General features: G+C 35.5%; 1 protein-coding gene across 3 annotated transcripts in view; it reads right to left on the bottom strand.

The window, feature by feature from the left end:
- The window catches only part of PPP1R12A (protein phosphatase 1 regulatory subunit 12A), a 123,334-nt gene that overhangs the window by 13,885 nt on the left and 86,251 nt on the right, over positions 1–23,198 (bottom strand). The window contains exons 10-20 of one of the 3 annotated variants that reach the window (XM_075058049.1): positions 20,660–20,875; positions 19,770–19,864; positions 16,613–16,735; positions 14,607–14,768; positions 13,988–14,164; positions 10,138–10,228; positions 8,088–8,285; positions 7,736–7,910; positions 5,605–5,723; positions 4,836–4,901; positions 698–714 (exon numbers count right to left, since the gene is read on the bottom strand). In XM_075058049.1, the coding sequence (XP_074914150.1) occupies positions 698–714; positions 4,836–4,901; positions 5,605–5,723; positions 7,736–7,910; positions 8,088–8,285; positions 10,138–10,228; positions 13,988–14,164; positions 14,607–14,768; positions 16,613–16,735; positions 19,770–19,864; positions 20,660–20,875 (1,439 nt within the window). Of the gene's footprint in view, positions 1–697; positions 715–3,967; positions 4,902–5,604; positions 5,724–7,735; positions 7,911–8,087; positions 8,286–10,137; positions 10,229–13,987; positions 14,165–14,606; positions 14,769–16,612; positions 16,736–19,769; positions 19,865–20,659; positions 20,876–21,238; positions 21,356–23,198 lie in introns of those variants that run through there. The other 2 variants (XM_075058047.1, XM_075058048.1) reach the window with 2 other exon arrangements.

Genomic DNA, 23,198 nt, shown 5'->3' with positions numbered 1-23,198 from the left:
ATTTCAACAGAAGCAGTTTATGAAACAAATCTTCAGCAAAGTCTTTATCCTATTAATCACTAAATTACAGTATTAATAAAGTTTAGAATAATTTCACTGTTCACTCTTCTCTGATCATGTGCCGTAGTAGTTCTATTTAACAGATCTTCAGCACAGATGGGACAGAATAAAATCCAATAATTCATTCTAAAGGTCTAAAAAAAAATGAATTTTTTTAAAAATTCTTGATATTTCTGAATTTCCTTTTTAACAAATCTTAAGGAAATCTGATTTTCAGAGGCTCTAGTACTTTTCTTGAGATTCCTTAGAAAATTTTCAGAAGGGTATTCTAAAAGAGGGACAACAAGAACCTCTTGTCTTTTTTGTAAAAGCTGACTTCATACTGAAAAATTTGTAGGGAATGGTACTGTATCCACTGTGTTCTACAAAATGCCCAGCCTGCCTTCAGTGCACTACAAATACAGAGTCCAATATATTCCCCAGAATGGAGTATCCCACCCACACGTGGAAAAAAACATTCAGTACTGTAGCTTTACAATTGTATTTCATACAAATGTTAAATATCATTAATGCCTTCTAAAGCTCAACCCAGCTGACTGCTGGGGTTAAGCTGAATTTTTACATAAAGAACTTAAAATGAGAATATGTGAACAAAAAGTGTAATGATTTTAAATTAATTTGTTTAAATTGCACATACCTTGAAAGGCTATCACTCTGAGGTGGGAAGGGGTAAAAAGAGAGAAAAAGAATAGATCAAGTCAATAATTTAATTAAGTAAAATATATAACAATCTGTGAATAAGTATAGCTAAACAGTTAGTTATGTTAAATGCACATGTTATCCAACAGCATGTATTATCTGAACATTGTCAAGCTTCAATTCTGTTATGTCTGGAACCGAAAAGAAATATGTGCTAGAATGTACTTGCCAAAATATGATTTACAAGGACATTAACATTACACTCTAAGTCTGGACTGTCCTAAACATTGGAGTTATTCCAGCAGTCGGTGCATTCTGCAGTTTGCCTGCCTGTTATCAAAGGCATCAGAACTGTGTTCCCTCAATTCTCTATTCCTTCTTCTTCTTCTTCGCTAACATTAGCAATGTTTTGAAAGGTCAACATAATAATGACTTCAGCTCAAGATAATAATATAAACTAAGCCACAAGATCATAATTTCAACGTAGCTCAATGGGAAACAAGCTACTATACCAACAACATAAGGAAGTACTTATTAGACTTAATTTAAATGACATAATTTAATGTTTTATATTACTTTCATTCATTCATTAATTCCACGTGAATCCACAGGCACAAAGTTCACTCACTTTACTTGAGAAGCGAAATTTAATTAGAAGTGATGACTTAAGAGTGAGGGAGTGCCCTCTAGCATTACATCAGTCATACAAACCTTTTTCCCCTCTGGGCAGTCAATACAGATTCATCATTTATTCCAATTATAATAACAATCTTGAGTGAAGAAATTTCAGTCAGGAAACTCTACTGATGCATCACCACCTGGACATCCTCCAAGGTTATTCACCTAGCAGTGGCTGAAGCCTTCCCCATAGGTGGGTTTTTTAGGTGGTGGAGTGGTTTGGTTTCCTTTTTAGAAGGAAACTGTATTTTTTCAACGTGCATAGAGGAAAAGAGCCACATTCTCCACAATACACTCAGTTTCCCCTTTGACGCCTTGAAGTGCATTTATTATGCATAGGATATCAAAAGTACATGCTGTAGCCTAACCACTGCTACTAAAACATTGTTATTTTCTGTCAAGAGCATGAATAACGCTAAGAACTTAAGAGATTTTGTAGAACATGTCACAGTTAGGTGGCACACACCTATACACGGATAGTTTTTAAGCTACTGGCCACAACAAGATTAACTTCCACCTAAGTATTAGTCTTATCTTACATTATCATATACTTGAGTAAGATCAGTGTGAGATTACAGAATTCCACCATGTAATCAACAACCTACGAAAATCCCTTTTCCACTGCTTCCTTCTCACCTCAACAAAACAGAGGAAGTTTTGTCCATAAAGACTTTAAGTTTTCTCTTTTTACCTTGAAGGAATGCCGTATACAGAAAGATGCTAAGCTGGTCCTTTTAACCTTTACCTACAATCTAGGACAGCCACCACAAGTAAGAAAACCATTCCTACATTATTTCTTAACAAGTAAGCTTTCTAAAGGCTGTTTTTCTTTGCTTCTAGTGGACTCCCCATGGTGCTGCGGGAATGTGAAAACCTCCCAGATCTCCATTCCCCTGCTGCACTACAGCTTCCCAAACAGAAAGGCAGGTTATTAAGTCACACAGAGACCATCTTACAAACCAAATTTTCCAGCTACACAGGGGTACAACAAATGAACTGGTGAGGTAAGAGAGCACTAATTACTAGAGGCAGGAAAGCACAGGCGCAGCCCATTCCCGTTCTCCTGGCTGAGGCTGGGAACCTGAGAAGCCGGACAAGGACTCTGTGATCTCCAAAAAAGTGTACACCAGCGTTTTCCATCCCTGGAGAGCCGTGAAGCCCCGCTCTTGCTGGTCAAGCACCGTCCAGCCTCCACACCCCACTAAAGGAGCCGCACATTTCTCAAGCACATGCCTCTTCTTGCTCTTCTCACTTTTCACAAACCACGTTTGGGTTTGGGGGTTTTATTTTAGCCCAGCCTTAGCTGTTTTCTTTCTTTATTTTCCCCCTCAATTTCTGTCAGTTCAGCTCAGTCACAGTTTTTGACATTTGACCAAAAAAACTGTGAAAAGGTGTAAGTCTACAAACTTTGCATAACGCTTGAGAAGAAATGACGCCAACCCAGATATCCCCGTGCATCCAAATCACTCCAGATGGATGTTCTTCGTTCAGTCGCAGAACTGAGCAGCGACAGTTACACTGGCAGCACACAAGCAGTAACGAAAAATTAAAACATACGTATCCTTATCTACACAACCTGAAATAATACTTACTTCTAACCCTATGCCACCAGTCTATACAGACCATAAGGGTGCCCCTAAAAGAAACTGTATTTGAAAACGTACACTAAGCTCCTAGACAGGCACACCACATTTCAGTGAGGTTGGGATAGTTACTGGTAGTGGAAATAAAATATCAAAGTCAGGTGGAATTTTCTGTACTGTTATAAATGAATGTTTCTGTAAAACTGCCACAGCAGTGAAACTGAGAAACAAAATTTGAGTACAGCATTTAATCGACACTATTAATGCCAGTTTCTCATGTTTACTCCCACAGAATTAGAAGACCTAATGACATTTATTATCCTAATATTGCTAGTTTTCACCTTTCACAAGTCACATATCTGATATCTGGCTAAAATAAGATTTCAGTCCATTTAATTATTCATCTGAGATGAATAAGAACATATTTTTTCTGGGTCCTCAAATATTTCAGGCTAGAAATTATTTTGTCTAAGGTCCATTGATTTTCTTTGTAGCATGCATCCATGTGCAAGGCTTGTTCTTGACCTCCTCTCTCTAGTTTAAATTCTTGAGTTACCACCAAAGCCTTTGGAAGGTTATAGTTATCATCTTCTACCTCTCGCTTGTAGTTTCACCAAGCAAAAAAAACCAGCAGCAGCACCACATAAGGGAGTAACAGAGAATTTCAGTATTTCCAAAGTTTCTGTCTTCTGAATAGCAGTACAACAAATAAACAGCAGAACTGAAAAAGCATAACTATTTTCTGAATGTCTTTCATTGTAATTCTAGTTTATTCATCTCTTTCCTTTTCTCTTCCTAGAACTGAAAAGGATTTATGAACAAATAATGATGAATTTCTACAATATGCAAGATTTGTGTCAAAGTGAAAGTAGATTTAGCAAAAAGGGAAGTGCAACTTCTTTAGGTATTTAAAAAATAAAAATAACACTGTTAACGATACAGTTGGGAGGAAAGGAAACGGGGCTAGGCATTTATGTTAACGTGACACAGAAATAAAAAATACAGCAAAACAAAATGGCACAGAATTAATCTCTTTAGTAAAGTATTTAAAGAATGTGTAATGGAAGCTTTTACAAAAAGGAGAGAAACATCAATTGAGTTTCATTCCTCGGTAATAAACCTGTTTCTGTAGTGTGTTACTCCAGGGTTTAGGTCAAAATAAATACATTCTGCTATACCATTTTATAGTGCAGCTTAAGTTACTACTTCCCTTTTAACCCCTCTTCATCCCATTGTCACACAGCATTCAGTTTGTAAGGATTTTTCCATCAAATCAAGCCTATTATACTGTTTTCCACTGACTTTTTAACAAGACTAATAATACCAAATTGATGCTCAGAAATCCATTTTCTTCAGTGGAGAAATGAGGCACATTGTGCTCTTCAACTTTCTATGCTTCCTTATATTAACTTCTCATATTATTTGTTAATTACATTATTGACAGCACTGGGTTTAATTTTAAAATGTTCTAATTAGTGTGCATATGTCACTGGACATCACTTATCTGAAAATAACAGAGCAGATGGAACGAAGATTTTTGCAATGTAGAAACTGAAAGCTCCCTCCAGGAATTTGCTGCAACATGTCCCTGACCTACGTGTCAGAAATTTCACTTACATTTTCTGGATGCTAATTCTACATAATCAGAATGGAAGAGAAAAATATCAGGTTTAGCCATTGTTAATATGTTAAAAATTGTTATTAAAGCCTGCAAAGGAAATGGTACTGAACCATAGCCACAAATTATGAATCAGAAAGCATTTGTAAGAACTCTACCATATATACTCTTTTAACTGAATCCAACTGCAACAGAAATTTTATGATCAAAATGTATCTGTGAGAAAGTTAATAAGCTAATTATCTTTTTTAAATTACCTGAGTTTCTTTCTTATTTGTTCCTTCTTCTGAATCGGACTGGTGTTCCTGTTCATTTTCATCACTCTGGTGAAAGAGGTGGGAGAGGAAAAATAATTAAACTGTTGAAAGCTTACTGAGATTTTAAGGCATTCTAGATTTTTAATATGAAAGCTAAGAGCAGTAGAATTATACCTAACTAAAATGTATAGAGAATATATAGGATATATGATGAAAATTCTCAAACAAGTACACGTTTTCAGTACCAGAAAGAGAGGAAACAGAACTTTGCATTGGGCACATGAAAATCTTGTTTTTACAAAATTACATATTGATCCCATGACAAAGAAAAGGGAAAGGGAATCGGCTGAAACATCAACTATAACCCTTCTAATCTGACAGCAGTTCTTTCAGTTGTAAGTACATGGCTGCTTGTAACGTGCCAGATAATGAGTCTCATTCTTACAGGTTTGGTATGCATGCAATAGAAAAGAATTGTTCAATTAGTAATTTTTTCCTTAGATTATGATTAATTCCTATTAAGTTATGGTTATTACAGTATTCTAGAATTCTTTTTAGCATTATCAACATAACTTAGACTTCATTTTGATTTTGCTCCTGAAAGCTTCAAAATAGAGAATACGTGACTTGAACAAGCATCAGGTTTTCCAGAACAGTTAGTTATATACTGTATTACTCTAAACTATTCTCTATTTTAAGAATACACTATGCACATCCCATATTGCTACATGCTAAGGCTATAAATCAGCAGTAGCAGTCGTTCACTTACATCTTGAGTCCAAAAAGAAACTCCTGTAGATCGTCGTTTTTCTCTTGGTCGCCGCCTTTCCCTTATAGACTTAGGCTGTGACTTATCTTCTTCCTTTTCTTCCTCTTTTTTGCCCCCTTCTGTTAATAACAACTTGCTTAATCATTTAAGTATGACACAATCTAATTTTCTGAAAAATTTCTGAAATAATTGTCAGTCTTTAAAATGCTTACAATTACTTTTTTTACCTGAAATAAATTCACTAAAGAGCTTCTTGCCACATACAGGGTTTGCTGTAATATACATTCCTCAGAATATAGTTCTAAAATACTGTAAATATTGTTCCAATTCTTGAACAGCAACTGCAAAACACTAATTCCATCTCAGCCACCTAAACAAAACTTTACAACGTAACAGTAGTACACTACAAATTGAACTTAAAATTCAATTTTCAAAACTGTCACATAATAATTCAAAGTTCTGTGTCAGTAGAGGTATAAAAGTACAAAATAAGAGAAGATAATTCTTCATCAAACAAGGGTTTTTTGCTTACATCAAGAATTCGACATTAAAAAAACCCAAAACCTTTATAAGTCTGTTAAGTCTTCCTTAGAGTCCCCCTTTTCATCACAGTCCTCTCCATTTTTGCTCTAAGGAAGAATAAAGTGGAATCTCCTAGATTAGATTAATACTGTATTATGGACTTCCTTTTTCTTTAAAAAAAATGCAATTGCAATTCAAAACCGACATAATACCTCAGGACTGTGTTTGTTCCCCTATGTGTTTACAAGTAATCTGTAAAAAAAAAAAACCCAAAACAAAAAACTTGCCCAAACCAAAGTTATTTACCTATTATCATGCAGTCTATTAAGTCTGAAGTTCTTTTATTAAAGAATGAAACCACAGATTTGAGTTCAGATACAAGCATCACTAATAACTTTACCGTCACTAGTCTTCAAAGGTAAATAAACATTTTAGTGTGAAGCAAGAATTAAACAGAAAAGAACAAAATACAAATATTCATGGTGAACATACACCTTTCCTAATTAAATAAATTATGATTTTACCTCTGGGCTTTCAGACGGTAATGTATTTTTCCTCCTAAATTCATAATTTGAAAAAAAAAAAAAAAAAACCTGCATGCATTACTGAAGAATCTTAATCTAAATTTCAGTTCATGTTAGGACAGAGGGAAAAAAATGAGAAAGCATATCCCTGAGGTTTAGCCCCAATAACTTCCTCAGAAAATACCAATCTAGGGAATATGGCAATACTGCCATATAGTTCATGAAGGTTTGATCAATGGATCATTTAATCTGATCCTCCGTATAACAAAATTATCAATTTCAATCAGTAATTCTATTGAAGTTACTGATCAGTAACTTGCATTAAAGTATTTCTCCCAAATCAACTGTGGCATGCCTCCGACAGAGAACAGGAGATCCCACGGTATGTCAACAGTCTCCTCCTTTGACAGGCTACTAGTCAGGCACAACATCTCTGAGAATTATAGCAGGTGATTCACCGTTGAAGAGAGGGCAAAAACTCTGTGGCATCAGAGAAAAGCTTTTTTCTGACCTCTGAATCACGCATCTGATCCTCAGCTTAAGATGACATAAATGAGTTAAGTATCTAGAAGTACGGTTCCATTAAATGTTCTGAACTACCACTGGAATATCCCCTCCCCTTTGTTTTCAGCTGCTCATGAAACCCTGAGAGGTCCTTAAAGCATTAAAGCATCCTTCCAATCCTTCAGGGTGGAAGGACTGAAATAAAACCCCACTAATTTAGCAATTATTTCATCATGTAAAATTCCTCCTCAATACCTGTAGTGTTTTATTATAGTTGCTGTGTTAAAGGAGAAATGAAAGCATTATGTGGATACTGGTGGCAGCATATTTGATGCTTCTATGACCCACTGATGAAAAACACAGATTCACGTACTAAATGGCTGCAAAACACCAAGTACAGAAAACCTTTTTTCGTCTCTATATGCAAGTTTTGGAATATGTTACAGAAGATGGGAGTAAGATACGTCCCTGGTGGTCTTACGTATCGCACCCCATTTTGAACTACCTTTAGAAACATAAGCTGCCCTTTGTCAACTAAAACAAACAAACAAACAAATCCCCTTCACAAACAGTACTCCTACCTCTCTCACTTTCCTTTGTTCCACTCCGAGAATAGGCAGAAGTTATACCTATAAGGCTGTTTGGTCTGTTTAGTTGACTTGAAGTTGAAAGAGAGCTAGTGGAGGTGGAGAGTGAAGAGGTGGATGATGAAGAAGTTGAAGTTGAAGTTGAAGTTGGTCTATAGCGATGATACGGCTATTCAGCAGAAAAATGTCAAAATTAATTTACCAAGATTAAACAAACATAAAACACAGGATATTAAAACATTTAAATATATAAATAATTCTTAGAGTAATACCAAAATTAAAATAATACAGTTGGAGTTAAGATTTGTATAATTTATCTACCTAAAGAGACCCATCATGAAAATACCTCTTCAACAGTTCGGGAATATCTTTGTCTATAATCATCATCTTTAGTTTCAGATTCTTTCTTTTCTTCTTGTTTTTCTTTGTCTTGCTTTTCTTTCTCTTCTTTTTCTTTTTCTTCATTTTCCTGTTCTCTGGTTCGCGTGGGACGACTTCTTCCTATAGTTTTTTCAGCTTCTTGAAGATCTGTCAGCGTTACACCCTGTGAAAACAGCAGCCAGAAAACAACATTTTGTATATCACTCATATTAATGTAGATGATCATATTACAATTTTAAAGATAAAATTGAGCTTAAGAAAATTAATTTTATCTATTAAGAAATAAATTTTACCTATATACTCTACCTATAAGCTTTTCTCTCGAATCTTGGAACCAAACATCCCTCTCTGATTAGTGGCAAGTGTTTGCTGTAACGTGATCTACCACAGATTCTCCAGCAACACAATTTTTAGTTGAACTAGGGTATACAGATCATGTAGAAAATCACACAGAAATCATTTAAGAACCCACTAGATCTTTCCAATATCATCGTAAGCATACTTAATATTTTTGAAGGAACCCTAAAAATACAATACTTATCAAATTTTCAGAAATGTTGATGCTTTACAAATTCACTCACTGCAACTGGATTTTCAGGTCAACAACACATAAAAAAACGGCACTGACAGCACCGGAGAAAGTTGCAACTCATTTCTTATTTCCTTGTTATTCTGACACCAAAAACTAGTTTTGAAATAAGCTCAGAAAGCAAACAACTTTTTGAAGACAGCTTTTCTCTACCACACTTTTCAGCTGATATATCTTACTGAGATACTGCTCAAAACATTTTGTAACCAGTTCTTCAAAGCCAACTTTGCAGCTTATCAGTTATTTAATTGCTTTTGTGTTGATAATGTTTTAATACAGTAATTCCTGGTAGCTTCTTCACTGTAAAGATTCAATAACAATTGGTCTGCAGTTGACCATCTCTGAGGGCTCTGAATTAGTATCAAGAGGTAAAAAAGAACTCCAGTAAGATAAAGTTGTATCAAGCAGTGTGGATCTCTCAACAGGAAAGGTAACCAGAAGTATTTGAGGGGTTTAAAACTGCAAAGATTTGAAAGTAACATCAGTAAACAATGTAGATATAGACTTGGCCTTATTTCTTTGTGCTATTTTATCAAGGAACTATTTGCTGATTATTCTCAGTTTGTCAGCAGATACGGGAAGAGATGGGTAGACGCACTCCAGAGGACAGTGGTTGGAAATTGCTCCACTGCCCAAAAAAGCGTTCAAGTACCACTTAGAAATAATCTATTTTGGTACTGTCACATCCTTCCCTAGGTTAGGACTGCACTGGTTGCAATTCAGTATGAGGTAGTTCTGACAGAAATTGGGAAGAACCACCAAATATATCGGTATGCAAACTAAGAGAGAGAAATGCTGAAAGGAGGCATGCAGTTAGATTCTGGATTATTAGCAAGTAACAAAAAACTCTTCCTTAGTACTCTTCCGTGCCCACAGAAACTAGGTTGCATGTATTTTTCTATGCCATGGATCTTATTAGCTAAATGTTGGTCAGCTCAATCACATTATCTTCAATAGTCCATGCACAGAAAAAGACATAGAAATGGAAGTAAATATAGTATGCTATGCCTATTTCTCAAGTATTAAGTCTTCAGCCAGAAGCGTATAGCTGTTAGTTCTTGAAGAATTCAAAGTCTTAGATTTAAACATCTACATAACATCAGATACAATTACTTGAGTAAGCCATTTTACCATAATGCAATCAAAAATTTCCTTTCAGTGGATGAGTCTGTGCTTTCAAATTTGTATTAAGTCACTCTTCAGTGATTAGAAAAAGCAACTTTCAGTACACAATGAAGGGTCCTAAAGCTTTCAGGGAAGAAAGGGGAAAAAAAAAAGAAGCTTTATTTCATCAGGTACAAGTTGTTTTATACCAGGAAGACCCACCAGTTTATTTGGAGCTTTATTGGGAAATTAAAACTTCACTGTACTCAGAGAGCTACATGGGTATGTTTCCATAAATGTAGAAGTTTTAACAAAACTATACCTGCGTAGATCTTCTAGACTGTCTTGCTTGCCTGGATCTAGCTTTTCTTTGGGACTCTGACTCTTCATCCCGTACTGGAGTGAGGTATGATCTAAAGAGTTAATTACAAAGAAAATTGGCAAACGATAATTTTTGTACAAATATATTAAATGGCCAGAGGAAAAAAATCCCACAAAACAGTATGACTGAAAACCAAAGCAGTTAGAAGAAAACCTTTAACTGTATAAGACTGATTACATTGTAGACATTTCATCCGTATCATAATGATCTGTTCATCAAGACAGCGGCTTTAGAACTCAATTAAAATACACAGTGTTTTCCTACTTAATTTAAATTTCTTTTTACCATTTTCTCTAAATATAAATTAAGCTTTTTTTGGTATTTCACTAGTCTATAACATAGGGATAGAAGACCTCAGAGATTCAGCCAGTTACACATTTATATATAAAATTTGTGTGTGTGTGTGTGTGTGTGTATATCAACTTTTAACATAACTTGTAGGCTTTTAGAAAAAAGCTAAATGTACTGCTAATGCAGAAAAGCTCATTATACCATCTATTGTACCAGAGATTAAAAATCCATGGGGAGGTGGTTACCGTATTTTCACATGAATCATCCATGCTTTGAGTAATCCAACTCCCTTTGAAAAAACTGTACTTAAAAATAAATCCTTATGAAACCCACAAAAATCCTGTAGAATAATCAGGTAATTGAAATCAAAGCCAAAAGGCTACTAGAGTAGACAAACAAGGTCTGAACTCTTTAAAGAAATTCTCCAATCCAGGTAACTGGGGTAAAAAAACAAACAAAAAAAAAAAGAGATACATATACATACATAAATGTGTACATTTTGTAAGTATGCAACACGGATATACATATGTACATATATAAACCCATCATTAAAGAACTTAAAAGTTTGGAAGGTATTTATTGATTTTCTATTACAGAATATTCTGAGAATGCCATTATAATTTAACATTTTACAAAAACCCTTAGATTAGCTAAAAATTAGAAAATTTTGAAAAAGCAAAATCAGAAGGTTGCAAAAAGGTTACTTAAAACACAAAACCTCTCTGAGCTTCTTTATACCCTAAAATTAGCTACATTAAAAACAGTAGAGTCAGATTCTGTAATATTTTCTGATTGCCTATGTTTTTAAATGTCATTAGTTAAGAATAACTGGCTAATGATTCAATAATTGGCTAGTGGTTATGTTTTAAAAGCCATCACCTATTAATGCTTAAATCATTTACCTATGGAAGGAACAGTTCTTTGGTCACCTGATTATATATTTGTTAGCCTTAGCACATACAAAAAACAGTTCTAAAACAACTCTAAGTTTTAAAAATAAACTTCATTTACACAGACTTATGGATTACTGCCCATGTTCTTTCGCTATTAAACTAATTACCCCCGAGCAGGAAAATATTTAGAATTAGCCGCTATGCTTGCAAATGTAGAAACATCTCCTATCTTACAACACATCTTAAAAATCTCCCACTATATTAATTTGATTTCCCTATCTTGTTCTCTTGCAAACAGCATTTTTGATAGACTTTCCATTTTCCTAGAACCCTAGGCCCTATCTTTATTAGGAAAGGGGTGCCTGTTAGCTGCTTTAGCTAACAGGACCTGAAATATTACCTACCTAGGAGGTACTGATTGCAGAGCAAGTGTAATCTTTAGGGCTTGAAAATTGCTATAAAGTAGTCCATATAACTTGCTCTTTAGTAACTGGTGTACATACACCTACCTTCCAATAAATCTGAAATACTTGAAGCCTCACTGAGGGAAAATGAAAACTCTCAACTTGCCAGGCACACACTACAGCTACTGTCTGAGTAGAAAGTGCCCTTCCCTAGTATCCCCTGTGCATGCCACACTGGTTACCTACGCAGTATTATTCATGATACAAAGATTTAAAGTTTGTCATTCTCTTCCCGGTTTCTCTAAACCAATCCTAAACATTAGATTATGAACATAGCTTCTTCAGCTATTCCAAAAGGAGGCACCATTACCTGCTTCATTACTAAAAGTAGCTTAGAATGTCTTTACTTTTCGAATATTCTTTGAAATACTATTTCAAACATACTTTCTAAATACACACTTTCAGTCCATAAATATGTATTAACCAACTTCATTTCTTAAGAAAATATTTAGCATATATTTCATATACAAACAAGTTTTTCATGTGCATATAAACATACATAGATACACGCACTATATATATGTATCTGTATATATACAGATAGATATGCATGTGCTGATACTGAAAGCACTACCTTCTCACATGCACGCAGTAATTATTCCAGTTTTGCCGATTTCTAAGATTTAATGGATATTTTAATATGCCATCAAGAATGCATCTGCAACAGTATATTATACAATCGGCCCAGGGGCAGACAAAAACAAGGAATTTCAGGCCAATTGCAGGTATCTAAAACGTATGTAGTATATGCGCATTAGTATACACACACTAGTGAGAGCAAACAAGACAGCAAAAGCCTTAATTCTAAATTTCCTTGCTTTTCTAGCTCATATGAGACTGAAATAGCATTTGCATTTAAAAATTGGAACTACTTTTGAAAAAAAGATGCATTTTGTAGGTTTTGCTTTTGATTTGTCAGGTTTAGTCAAATTTCGCTACGGAAAATGCAGGTTCCGACTACGGTTGTTACTGAAACGGATTGTAAGCACGTGTGGGCAGCTCCTGAATCATGGTGGGGAATTAAAAAAATAATCCCCATTTCACAGAAGTTCTTTCATCTCAGTTTTGCCTATGAAAGGAAGACTATGGAAAACAGACTATCCTAAAGAGGCTGAAAACTATGAGGAATCTTTAAATGTTGTTGCTGCCTTAAGTGAATCAAAAGAACGCAGGTTTCTTCTGTAAGAACGAACAGCTTCATTACCTCTGTGAACGTACAGAGATACACACATCTGGCACTGATACAGGAGATGCAGTTTCAAAACTACTGCAGGAACAACACAGAAATCTGAACTTGCATTTCAGCGGAAGTGTTAAAGGGTAAACATTTATAAATATCCAGAAGAAGAACAACCCAGGGAAAGCTAACAGGTATTTAACAACCTTGTGAAATCTTATTTTTGCTTCCATAAATAGCAGGTAACAACTCTTTATGGAAACATAAATATGCATGAATCTTAATTCACCCTCCACATAACCGTAACAGAAAAACCACCATATTCTTAAAATAAGATTTACATCAGCTTCTTAGTCATTCTTCATACTGAATAGCTCTTAAACCATTGCATTTACAACTGTATATTCTCTTTCAAGTAGAAGAGACCCTAAGTGATGCAATGAAATAAACAGAATGTGTTGGGTTCAATACTCTTTCCTCAGTAGTGCCAGGCACACAAAATGACCAAAAAAATGCTACGTAGTAACTTATCAGCATACTGCCAGTGGCACAGTAGCTCAATCAGCAGCAATGTACTGGTAGTAAGTAAGTAATTATTGATTTTTCTTATTTTTAATTCAGTGTTTTTACACAGTTCCATTATGGGTATTTTAAAGAGGACTCATTTAATCTATTAACAGAAATAGAAATATAAAAATATCACATACCAAATGAGAACCCAAGGCCAGTCAAAAATACACAATATCAAGGTTTAAATTTCATGAATGGTGTCTACCATTCTTGAATGGTCCTAAGCTCTCAGAAAAACTGAGGCACGTTGCTAGTTGTTTCAACACACAGCAAGCAAACAACACTGCTTTACATACTGTACTATCCGAATTTGTGGTAACCAACACATTCCTTTAAATAAGAAAAAAATATAACTTTTGTATAAGAGCAACATTACTCTTAGGACCTTTACACACCTCCGTCTCTCCCTGACCTCTGATGTTGAGGACACAGTGCCAGAAGTAGCTGTAGTCATGGCTGTGGTAGTGGCTGTAGCATTTACAACTGATGGTGCAACAGGAACGGTCACTGCTGTAGGAACATTGTCCTTTTCTTTCTCAGTACTATCCTCAGCCCACAAACGATTTGAGGTACTACAGCATAACAAGCAGCAACACAAAAAAAAGAGAAAAGGAAACAGCTAAACAATGAAAGCACTTTACTAAACAACTAGTAACATGTAAATTGAGGGATGGATTTTTTTTAAAAAGCAAACTGAGAAATGTCTCTACTATGAAAGCTCAACTTGAGCTATTAAATTGAATAAATTAAGAATTGAGCAGTTCACAACAATCGAATTTTTATTCTTCATACCCTTCTAACATTGGATTTATTCTTTTATACCAACACGGCTGTCACTTTACAGTGGAAAGCCGTTCACATTTTTCAAGCCAAATTGTATAAAATCAAAACAAATTTAACAGGAAAGTGAAAAAATCCAGAGCCCCAGGATCTACTAAACAAGAACGCATGCACATACATAAGCACACAGTAGACCTGACAAAAAGAAAAAAAGAAATGTGCTGGTGCCATTACCTGCTTTGTACACCTGCTGAAGTAGAACCCGTTGTACTCTTTGTAGTAGTGTTTGCGCTGGCAGGCAGTGTTTTCTGAAGACCAGCAGAAGAGGTAACTGTTGATGCAGTACTTGGAACATTAGAACTAATCAAATCATCTTGTCTTCTACCAAAGGAGCCACTGAAGGAGAGACATGTGCAATGGATGCATTTGTATTACTTATCTTTGCTCATTAAAATAACACAAAGCTGTGAAGGATCCATTAAATTCCCATCCATGTATTCTGTGTCTCAGTTGAGTCTCAGAAAATTCTGGGGCAACAGAAGCATTTTCTTCACTATTTCCTTGACTAGGACTTTTAATTTATGACTTCAGAGGGCAGCAGAAGTGTCCCTTAGTCCTGACCATTTCTCCACAAGAAAAGGAGATAAAGAATGAAATCTCACTGGTTTATGTATGACTGTCTTGATCGCATCTACTGAAGTATTCATACAGGGCCCCCAAAGTCCCATTTTTAAACTGCTGTTTCACCCACACTGCATACCTCATAAAATGCAGAATTTTACTCCACAGCTTGTCAGAAAAGAAAATGTCATCAATATCACTCCTCTTACAATTTTCAACCAATTAAACGTACCACTTTTTTTAAAAAAAACCGTTAATCATTCCCAGAAAGATTAACCTCCCACTCAGGCTTTTCCCTTGCTTTTCAAGTTGTAAAGAAGATCCAGTGGTTTCCACATTTTTATCCATTGGTTCTGGCTGAATAAATTTGGCATTACAAAGTCAGGATGTTTGCCCATGACTAAACCTCAGAATCCAGAGTTAGGACAGACAGAGCATCCTATTACTAACTGCAAAAGATTTAAGGAAATCTTTGTCATGCTTTGTCATTCTCCAATTGATCATTTTTTTCTATTACTATCAATTCTATAATGACAAAGAAAAAATAACTGTACAAGAATGACTAAGGAAATACACCATTAAAGCACCACATGCAATTTAAAAGTGATTAATACATTTTCTTTGAAGATTGGAGTGTAAATAGTGATAAAAGCTAATATGCAAAGATTATTCTAACATATCAACTGCTGATATTCTTCCATCCAGAACAGGAAATCTGTGCAACATCTTTCCTAAACCTAAAGTTAGGAAAATTGAGTTTTCTTTTTAAGGAAGGAGGTTAACAAAGATGTAAGATGTATTATGCTGTATGAAACAGCCTGACTACATGCCACTGACAACGTCAAGGTCAAGACTACAAAACAGGTTAAGTACCCATCACCATGTATATCAGCAGCACATATCAATACGCAGCTTAGCTACCCAAATCTTTTATTTTGATCTATTCATTTTAGATATTTGTTGCTCCACTGATTCCAGTGAAGAACTTTACTCAAATAACTACATTGAAACTACACAATGGAGTAAAGTAGATCATGTATATATTTGCAGGATATCATTCCAAGAAAATCCTGCAAGATAGTAACCACGCACACCTGAAAATTATTTTCACATTCATCATCATTTACTCTGCATTCAAGTTAGTTTTACATATGCATACTATGATGCTGATACTCAATGTAGGTATGGCCATAATCTACCATTATGGAGAGCAGCTCAAGGCCTCTGATATTGTCATGCAAAACCCAAAATTCAACAGAGACAATATTTTTCCCCTTTTCTTTTCAGATACCAAGCAGAATTATTTCTATTCCAACACTTAAAATAGTTATCTTTGGCTACTGAACTAATCCGGAAAGAGTCAAATGAACCTCAAACTGAAATAAACAACAGAAGAAAACAAGCATATAATTTTAATTATATAGCAGCTGCTGCAACACTCCAAGCTAGTAAAAATCAGCACGAGCATTACATCAGCATAAGTACATACTTTGCAATTATTATGAACATTTCAGCATGTCACCATTCAACTGTCCTTACAAAGTGATTCAGTACTTAATTTGTTTCTTTTAATTTGTAAGCTTATTTTGATTAAAAAAAGATAAGAGAAAATCCCACACCTTCTTTGATAGCTTGTGTTTAATGACGTAGGACCTTCATTCAAACTGTTTTTCTTGACATCCTCCTCCCATTTTCTCCTGGTGTAGGAACTGCCACCACGTATTGAGCTAGCAGACAAGTCCCTGTAAAAAAGATTTTGGTTTAGTTTAACTCGTATTAAAGGTTGTTCTTGATGTAAGCTGAAAAGCAGTTTCAAATTAAAGATTAAAACCCTGGATAACACACTTAAAATAAACATAACTGCACAGAACAGGAATAAAATGACCCTTACGGACAATCATTTTCAATGATTAGTGAAATACTGGAAAAATACTACATTCATACTAACACCGTTAGAAATATTATAGAAAAGTAGCATCAAAAGAAAACTGCTAAAGGGGTTTTAATCAACATGAAATCAATCATCAGCTTTTATCTGTGACCACTGCCGGCTTTGTTTTTCTCAAAAAAGGAACAAGAGTTTTTCCTATTTGCTCCTGAGATTATCCAGTGCAATAAAGGGAAAACTACTCGGGTTTTTGAGAAATTGATTTAACGTGATTTTTCATTCTTGGATGTTATAAGAAGAATTTCAAAAGCTGGCTAGCCTTTAGAACTCATGATACTGTAGACTAGTATAAACAGGCCTGCAGTAGCCATTCCTGAGTGGCCTACCACATATCACTAGCTGACATTACTTTAGTCATAAGGAATTTCCAGCCTGTTGTTGCAGTTTATAGCAGCAAGAAATAACCTTGCAAAAATCTACTTAGAAAAAACTACCCTGACAACTGATACCAAGATGCAAAAACCTAAATTTCTAATAAAAATGTCAGCTCGAGATTTGAAGCAAAGTTCAGATAGAAAGAAGAAAAAAAAGTCTTTCACAAAAGTATACATAAAAGGCAACGAGGTGTGCGAGGGAAAATGAAACAAAATTTTGTAAAGGTACATTTTATGTTCAGATACCTTTGGCCTTCAGAATGTACCTCTTTTTGCAAAAAAATTTATGCTAGCACTTCTGTGGTGAGAAACAACTTTAGAAAATTATCAAACACTGGCCAATGCAGTGTTATTTCTTACCACCAAAGAGAAACACAAATTCTGAGATAGCATCTACCACAGAAAGGTCCCGATGCATGACAAATTTTTCATAATTCCTGAAGGTTTCACATTGCCAAGACACTACAGACTTCAGCACTTTTGTTGTAGCATTGGCTACTCAGCTGAGGCTGGATGTCTGGTAGCATTGGCTACTCAACTGAAGCTGGATGTCTGAGATTTGTTACATCTAAAAGCCCAGCTGGGATTCATCTTGAAGTCTTTTCCATTACTCACAGTAGGATGTTAGCTGGATTACACTACATCATCGAGAAGCTAGACGAGCAGGTGTTCAGAAAGGCAACAAGAACCCAGCATCAAGCTAAGCAACAAGCACAAAGATCTGGGACAAAGGCAGAAATCTTAATAATTTACTAAGGTACCTGTAGGACAGATGGTTAAATTCTACATGTAAAGAAGGTCAGACTAAATGTCAAAAATCTCTTACGGCTTTCAGGAAGCTGGGTTGTCTGCAACATCATACACTAGGCAAAGTACTGGTGCCTAAATAGGCTGCCCTAAAAGCAGTCTTCATCTCCGGTACACCAAGGAATACAGAAAGTTCTCAGTTTAGTTGTTTGGTCAGCACTGGGACTAGCAAGACTGATGACCCCAGCTCACCCAGTGCACATGAGGAAAAATATTCCCCACTTTGGGAACTGTGTCTGTGAATAAGCTGTGATGGTTAAGCCTGGCATGTCAAGGACACAAATAAACCTCAACACTGAAGCAAAATTTAATCCCTTTGTTATAAGCAATAACAGTCCCTAAGAAATAAAACTGCAATGAAATATTTATCCCAATCTTGACGTACCATCTAGTTAAGACACTTTTGGAGAACAAGAGTTTTTGAGAAGATCTCAAATGAATAAAAATTGAAATAATAATAATCTCTCTTATAAACAAATCAAAACTGACAAACTAAGCTTCACACAATATGGCACTCCAGAAAAAGATAAGCACAAACAGAAACTCCAAGCTGCCCTGTTACAGAAATACAGATTTAAAAAATCTGGCCAAGTAACATGAGAAATGCTAACAAACTAAGCTGAACTTTAGGGGAGCACGATAGCTGGAATATTCCTGTTTTGAAACAGAATTTGTCACCCAGAGACTAAACTTAGGCAACAGTATTCTGCAAGCATAAGAAAAGTCAGTATTTATCTTGTGTTTGCACTGAAATGAAGCATTCTCAAGAGTAGCAACAAAGAAGCTCCTCTTCAGACATAAGGAGATTGATCAGTCTTACAGGCAATGATTATAACAGCACATTTTGAGCAATGGGAGGAGTTTCAGTTCACGTCATCCAACATTCAGCTATCTAGATACGATCCAACAAAACCAAAACATTAGGGAGTCTTCTAAGTTTTGTACTATGCATTCTATATTAACTCAAGAAAATGTCTGAGTAGAACCTCAATAAATGAGAGAAGTGAAAAATGGGAAGGTTATGACAACGTAAATATGCCACGAAAGTACCCCTATCCTAACAGGTAACAAGCCTATGCACCTAAACTTTCTGTTTCTTTTATACTGAAACCTACAGAAGAAAGATCAGCAAAGAAAGTAAAAATCTCCAAAGAAGATGAAAGGTCAACATGTAAACAAGAAAAATAGAAGAATTGCTTTTGTAACTTAACTATGATTTTTGTAAATCATTGCTGCTGCATAATATGGTTTTAAGCAAAGGCAGCAGAGAAACACAGCATTTTATTATTATCAAAAGTAATAATGGAGCCCAGTAGAAGCACTCTGTGGCTCAAGACAAAGCAGTAAAATGCTTTTAGCACCCTTCAGTAGATTAAAGTTTACGACTTCGTATTTTGGATTTTATTTATTTTCTCCCCCAAGAAGACAACACTTGTTGCCCAGTTCTGCTCTTGTCATATAATAATTTGGATTTTAAAAAGGGTCATCATAATTTACAAGCTCAAAACCTTCAGGAATTGGATTACCCTACAGATTAGCATAATCTATAGAGCTATAAATTAGCATTGTCTTAAAATCTCTAAGTTTGTCAGCCACTCTAAAAACAAGTAATTTTATATTTAACAGAAATTATAACTTCAGAGTCACCTGTTTTCTTTTTCATCAATGTCAGAGGTACTGGCCAGTCGTCTTGGTATTGTAGGTGCAACATATGCAAGTCGGGTTCCTTTTCCATCTTTCTCCTGAAAGACATGTATTTTTTTATTAAGTGTAACTATTACTGATTTTACTGCTCTTGGCTGGAAAATCATCATTATGACAACTTCAGCCGTATTTGTTGTAACTCAATTATACTAAAGAGTTTTAAGCTTTAGTTAAATATCACAAGGACTACAATAGGAAAAGGAAACTGTTTATGTTTTCGTTCTAGTGATGCAAATGACTTGATTTCTCTTTTTCTGCTTTGCTGCAGTACAATTCCAACACTGATTACTAAAAGCAACTCTTTTAGTATTTTTAGATAGTATAGTATAGTATTATTCTTAAGCCTGAAAACATTTAAATATTTGTATTTGAAAGAGAACCACAAGTTCTATGCTGCTCAGTTACCTGTTCCAAATTAGTCCTTCATTTGGTTCAGTGTATTCATGTTTAATTACAGAACTAAATTTTTGTAAATAAAAAGTGACTATGGAATACAAAGAGAGACTCCTTTTTTACAAGATTCTTCGAACTTCACTCTCCAAGTGATGCCAAAATGATCAAACCTCTGATCTCCCTTAACCATAAAAACTACTACTAGCTTTGCAAGTCCCCAAAAGGGAAAAGCCCCAGACCTATGTACCAGGTCACCAGACAATGAAGGTGCATACTACACTTTTAAAGAGACTACACAGAAGCTGCATAATTTAACTTCTCAGAATTTTGGTAAAGAATAGATGCGTAGTACAGTCTTACTTCTACAATACATCATAAAAATCTCTATAAGTAAGGTAAATCAGTTCCTCAAAATGTCGTTTCACACTGAAAACGATTACCTTTTCTTTGTTGTCCAATGAAGAGGAAAGTCTAGGACTTGAAGCAGAACGCATAACACCTGCAGAGTCCTTTTCTTTCTGAGCTTCTTTGGAAGCAGTAATCTCTGCAAGCGCACCGTAACTACCAGTTTTTCTAAGACCTAACCTCCACGAAGCAGGAGATTCATCTTTCCTCTCTTCCTCTTTGGGAGAAACCTTGGTTGTAGATGTTGGAAACTATAAAACACATGTAAATGAATTTACATTATTAATTTACATTACTTGTGGTAATCCATGCTCCTTGCAGAGATTTAAGAACACAACTGGTTTTAATAATCATAGAAGCGTTGAATTCGTAGGGGAGTTGTGGTGAGAGACAACCTACACACTCTTCTCTTAAATTAGTTAATGAGATAAGAAATGTAAGACTGGTCAAGGTATACTACTCCTCTAAAAGTTAGCTTAGGAAAACCCACACTTTGTAATACACACTGTGATCGTGAGATGCAAACTTAGAAACATGCAAATCCAGTATCAACATTTTGATTAAATATGTTATTTTGCAACCTGTACACAAACCTGTGCACACCAGAACCTCACCAGAGATTTTTCACCCTTATTGGGCACAAGAACAATGCCAGTTTTGCGCAAGCCCTGCCTCCATGATGCAGGATCTACTGACTCCACGACAGGCATGATAGGAGGAATGAAATCATACTAAAGCCAATTAAGACAAGACAAAGATGAAGATTGAAAGAATGGAAAATAGAAACAAAAGGTTGTTTTAAAACCACATAGTTTGTTCCTACGTTTATGTTATGTAGCTCTTGATTACAGCACAAAATACCAAAAAGCAGTAAGAGACTTATAACCTTAGTAACAGATTCTTATTAAACACAGCACAGCATGTTTAGCTAATTCGGAGACAGAATTACAGTTTGCATAGAAGAGGACAGCAAAGCCTGCTGACCTAACAAGATCCATGGCCTAAATCCTCATATGGTTGAGAATACTGGAAGATTCACCTTAACATACCTCTTATCTTATTTCATTCATATCTCTTAATCACAACCCATGCTAGCATAGCTATCAAACCCACACCTTCACTCCCAAACTCGCCCTACTTCAGTGCCCTCAGAGAGAAAGCAGCATTACTGAATGACATATAGACTGAAGAAAACCCAAATTCAACCTTAGTACGCTGCATCTGCACCACTTGTGAGCAACATATAGTTTGGCCATCTATGGTGTAAAAGCAGAAGAGCAGCTGCAGTAGCACAAATAGTGCAAACCTGAAAACGTAGGTGCAAGATCACACATAAAGTGCAGTTTTACCTTCATTAGTAAAAACAGTTTAAAGCCTTTTTGTTCATTGATATGAGCTGCAACTGCTTCTCTAAATCACACATACGTGCTATGTTACAAGATGATCAGTCTTGATATAAATGTGCCTTTATTTTGTAGCTACAGAAGGCCCTGAATTTTTCACATATAGTATTACTTTTAACCTCCACCTTTTACCTTTAAGACCCAAAGATAAGCCATTAATTACTGCATAATAAAATCAGAACAAAATAAATGCCAGTGTATTAATGATTTATAAAAGGTTATCATTCAGCTTAAAATCTTATTTCTTCTTCTTATAAAAAAGTTTTTTCCCTTCCATACGTTGTCATTTAATCACATACCAAAAAATTATGTCTATTTGCTCATTCAACTCTGGAATATCAAGCCACACCCCAGCTAGCAACGATTTGGTAACGTCCTATTGCTGAAGGTCAAATAGTTTAGAAGGCTTTTGCACAATACGAAATAAACTGATGGGAAGAGACAAGCTAGGAAACTTTTGACTTCAAGATGAAGTTCAGACAATCACAAGAAAAATTAAGTGTTTGAAGTGTTAGATATCTTAGAATCTCCAGCGTGCAAAGGTAATTAAGTGTAGTAAAAAGACTTGGTGGAGAGCACATCAGTTAATCATATGGTATCATAACAGGTAATCAACTGTCACAAATGCTTGTATTATTGAAGTGATTTCAAAAAATAAACTACATAAAGTAGGCCTATTTCCTTGCAGTAAAATTCACACTATATATTTGAATTAATTCCAGTTAGGCACAGTTAGCAAACCAGCAATTACTTGCAGTGTCTTCCCTCCCTCATGCATTTGCTGTGGTTTGTGTGGAAAACTTGTGGCTCTTGAGTTCTGCACAGCTTCTGAGCAGTGCAAATGCAGTTCCCACGACAGAGAACCGTAATTCCTTATTGAGCCAGCAGGAACTGTTTAGATTAAGGTCACAAAATCACCCTGGAATCTAGCTGTCTGCCCAGCCACAAAGATCAGCGAGGGGAAACAGTAGTCATTCCTGCTGGTAAGCCGTGCCCACAATTGACCTTTTGGTCTCATGGATTTTTGAGATAAATCTCGTGGACGTCAGTCACAATGATTTTTGTAAAGCAGCACTTGGGATCAGGGAGGTTGTACAGTATCCTGTACTCCTGTTGTACAGTATCACATAATATGATGCAGTTGGGCAATATATTCCCTGCATCTGCTACA

The sequence above is a fragment of the Buteo buteo genome, chromosome 26, assembly GCF_964188355.1.
Source record: "Buteo buteo chromosome 26, bButBut1.hap1.1, whole genome shotgun sequence".
Lineage (NCBI taxonomy): Eukaryota > Metazoa > Chordata > Aves > Accipitriformes > Accipitridae > Buteo > Buteo buteo.
This window is presented reverse-complemented; position numbering and strand designations above follow the sequence as displayed.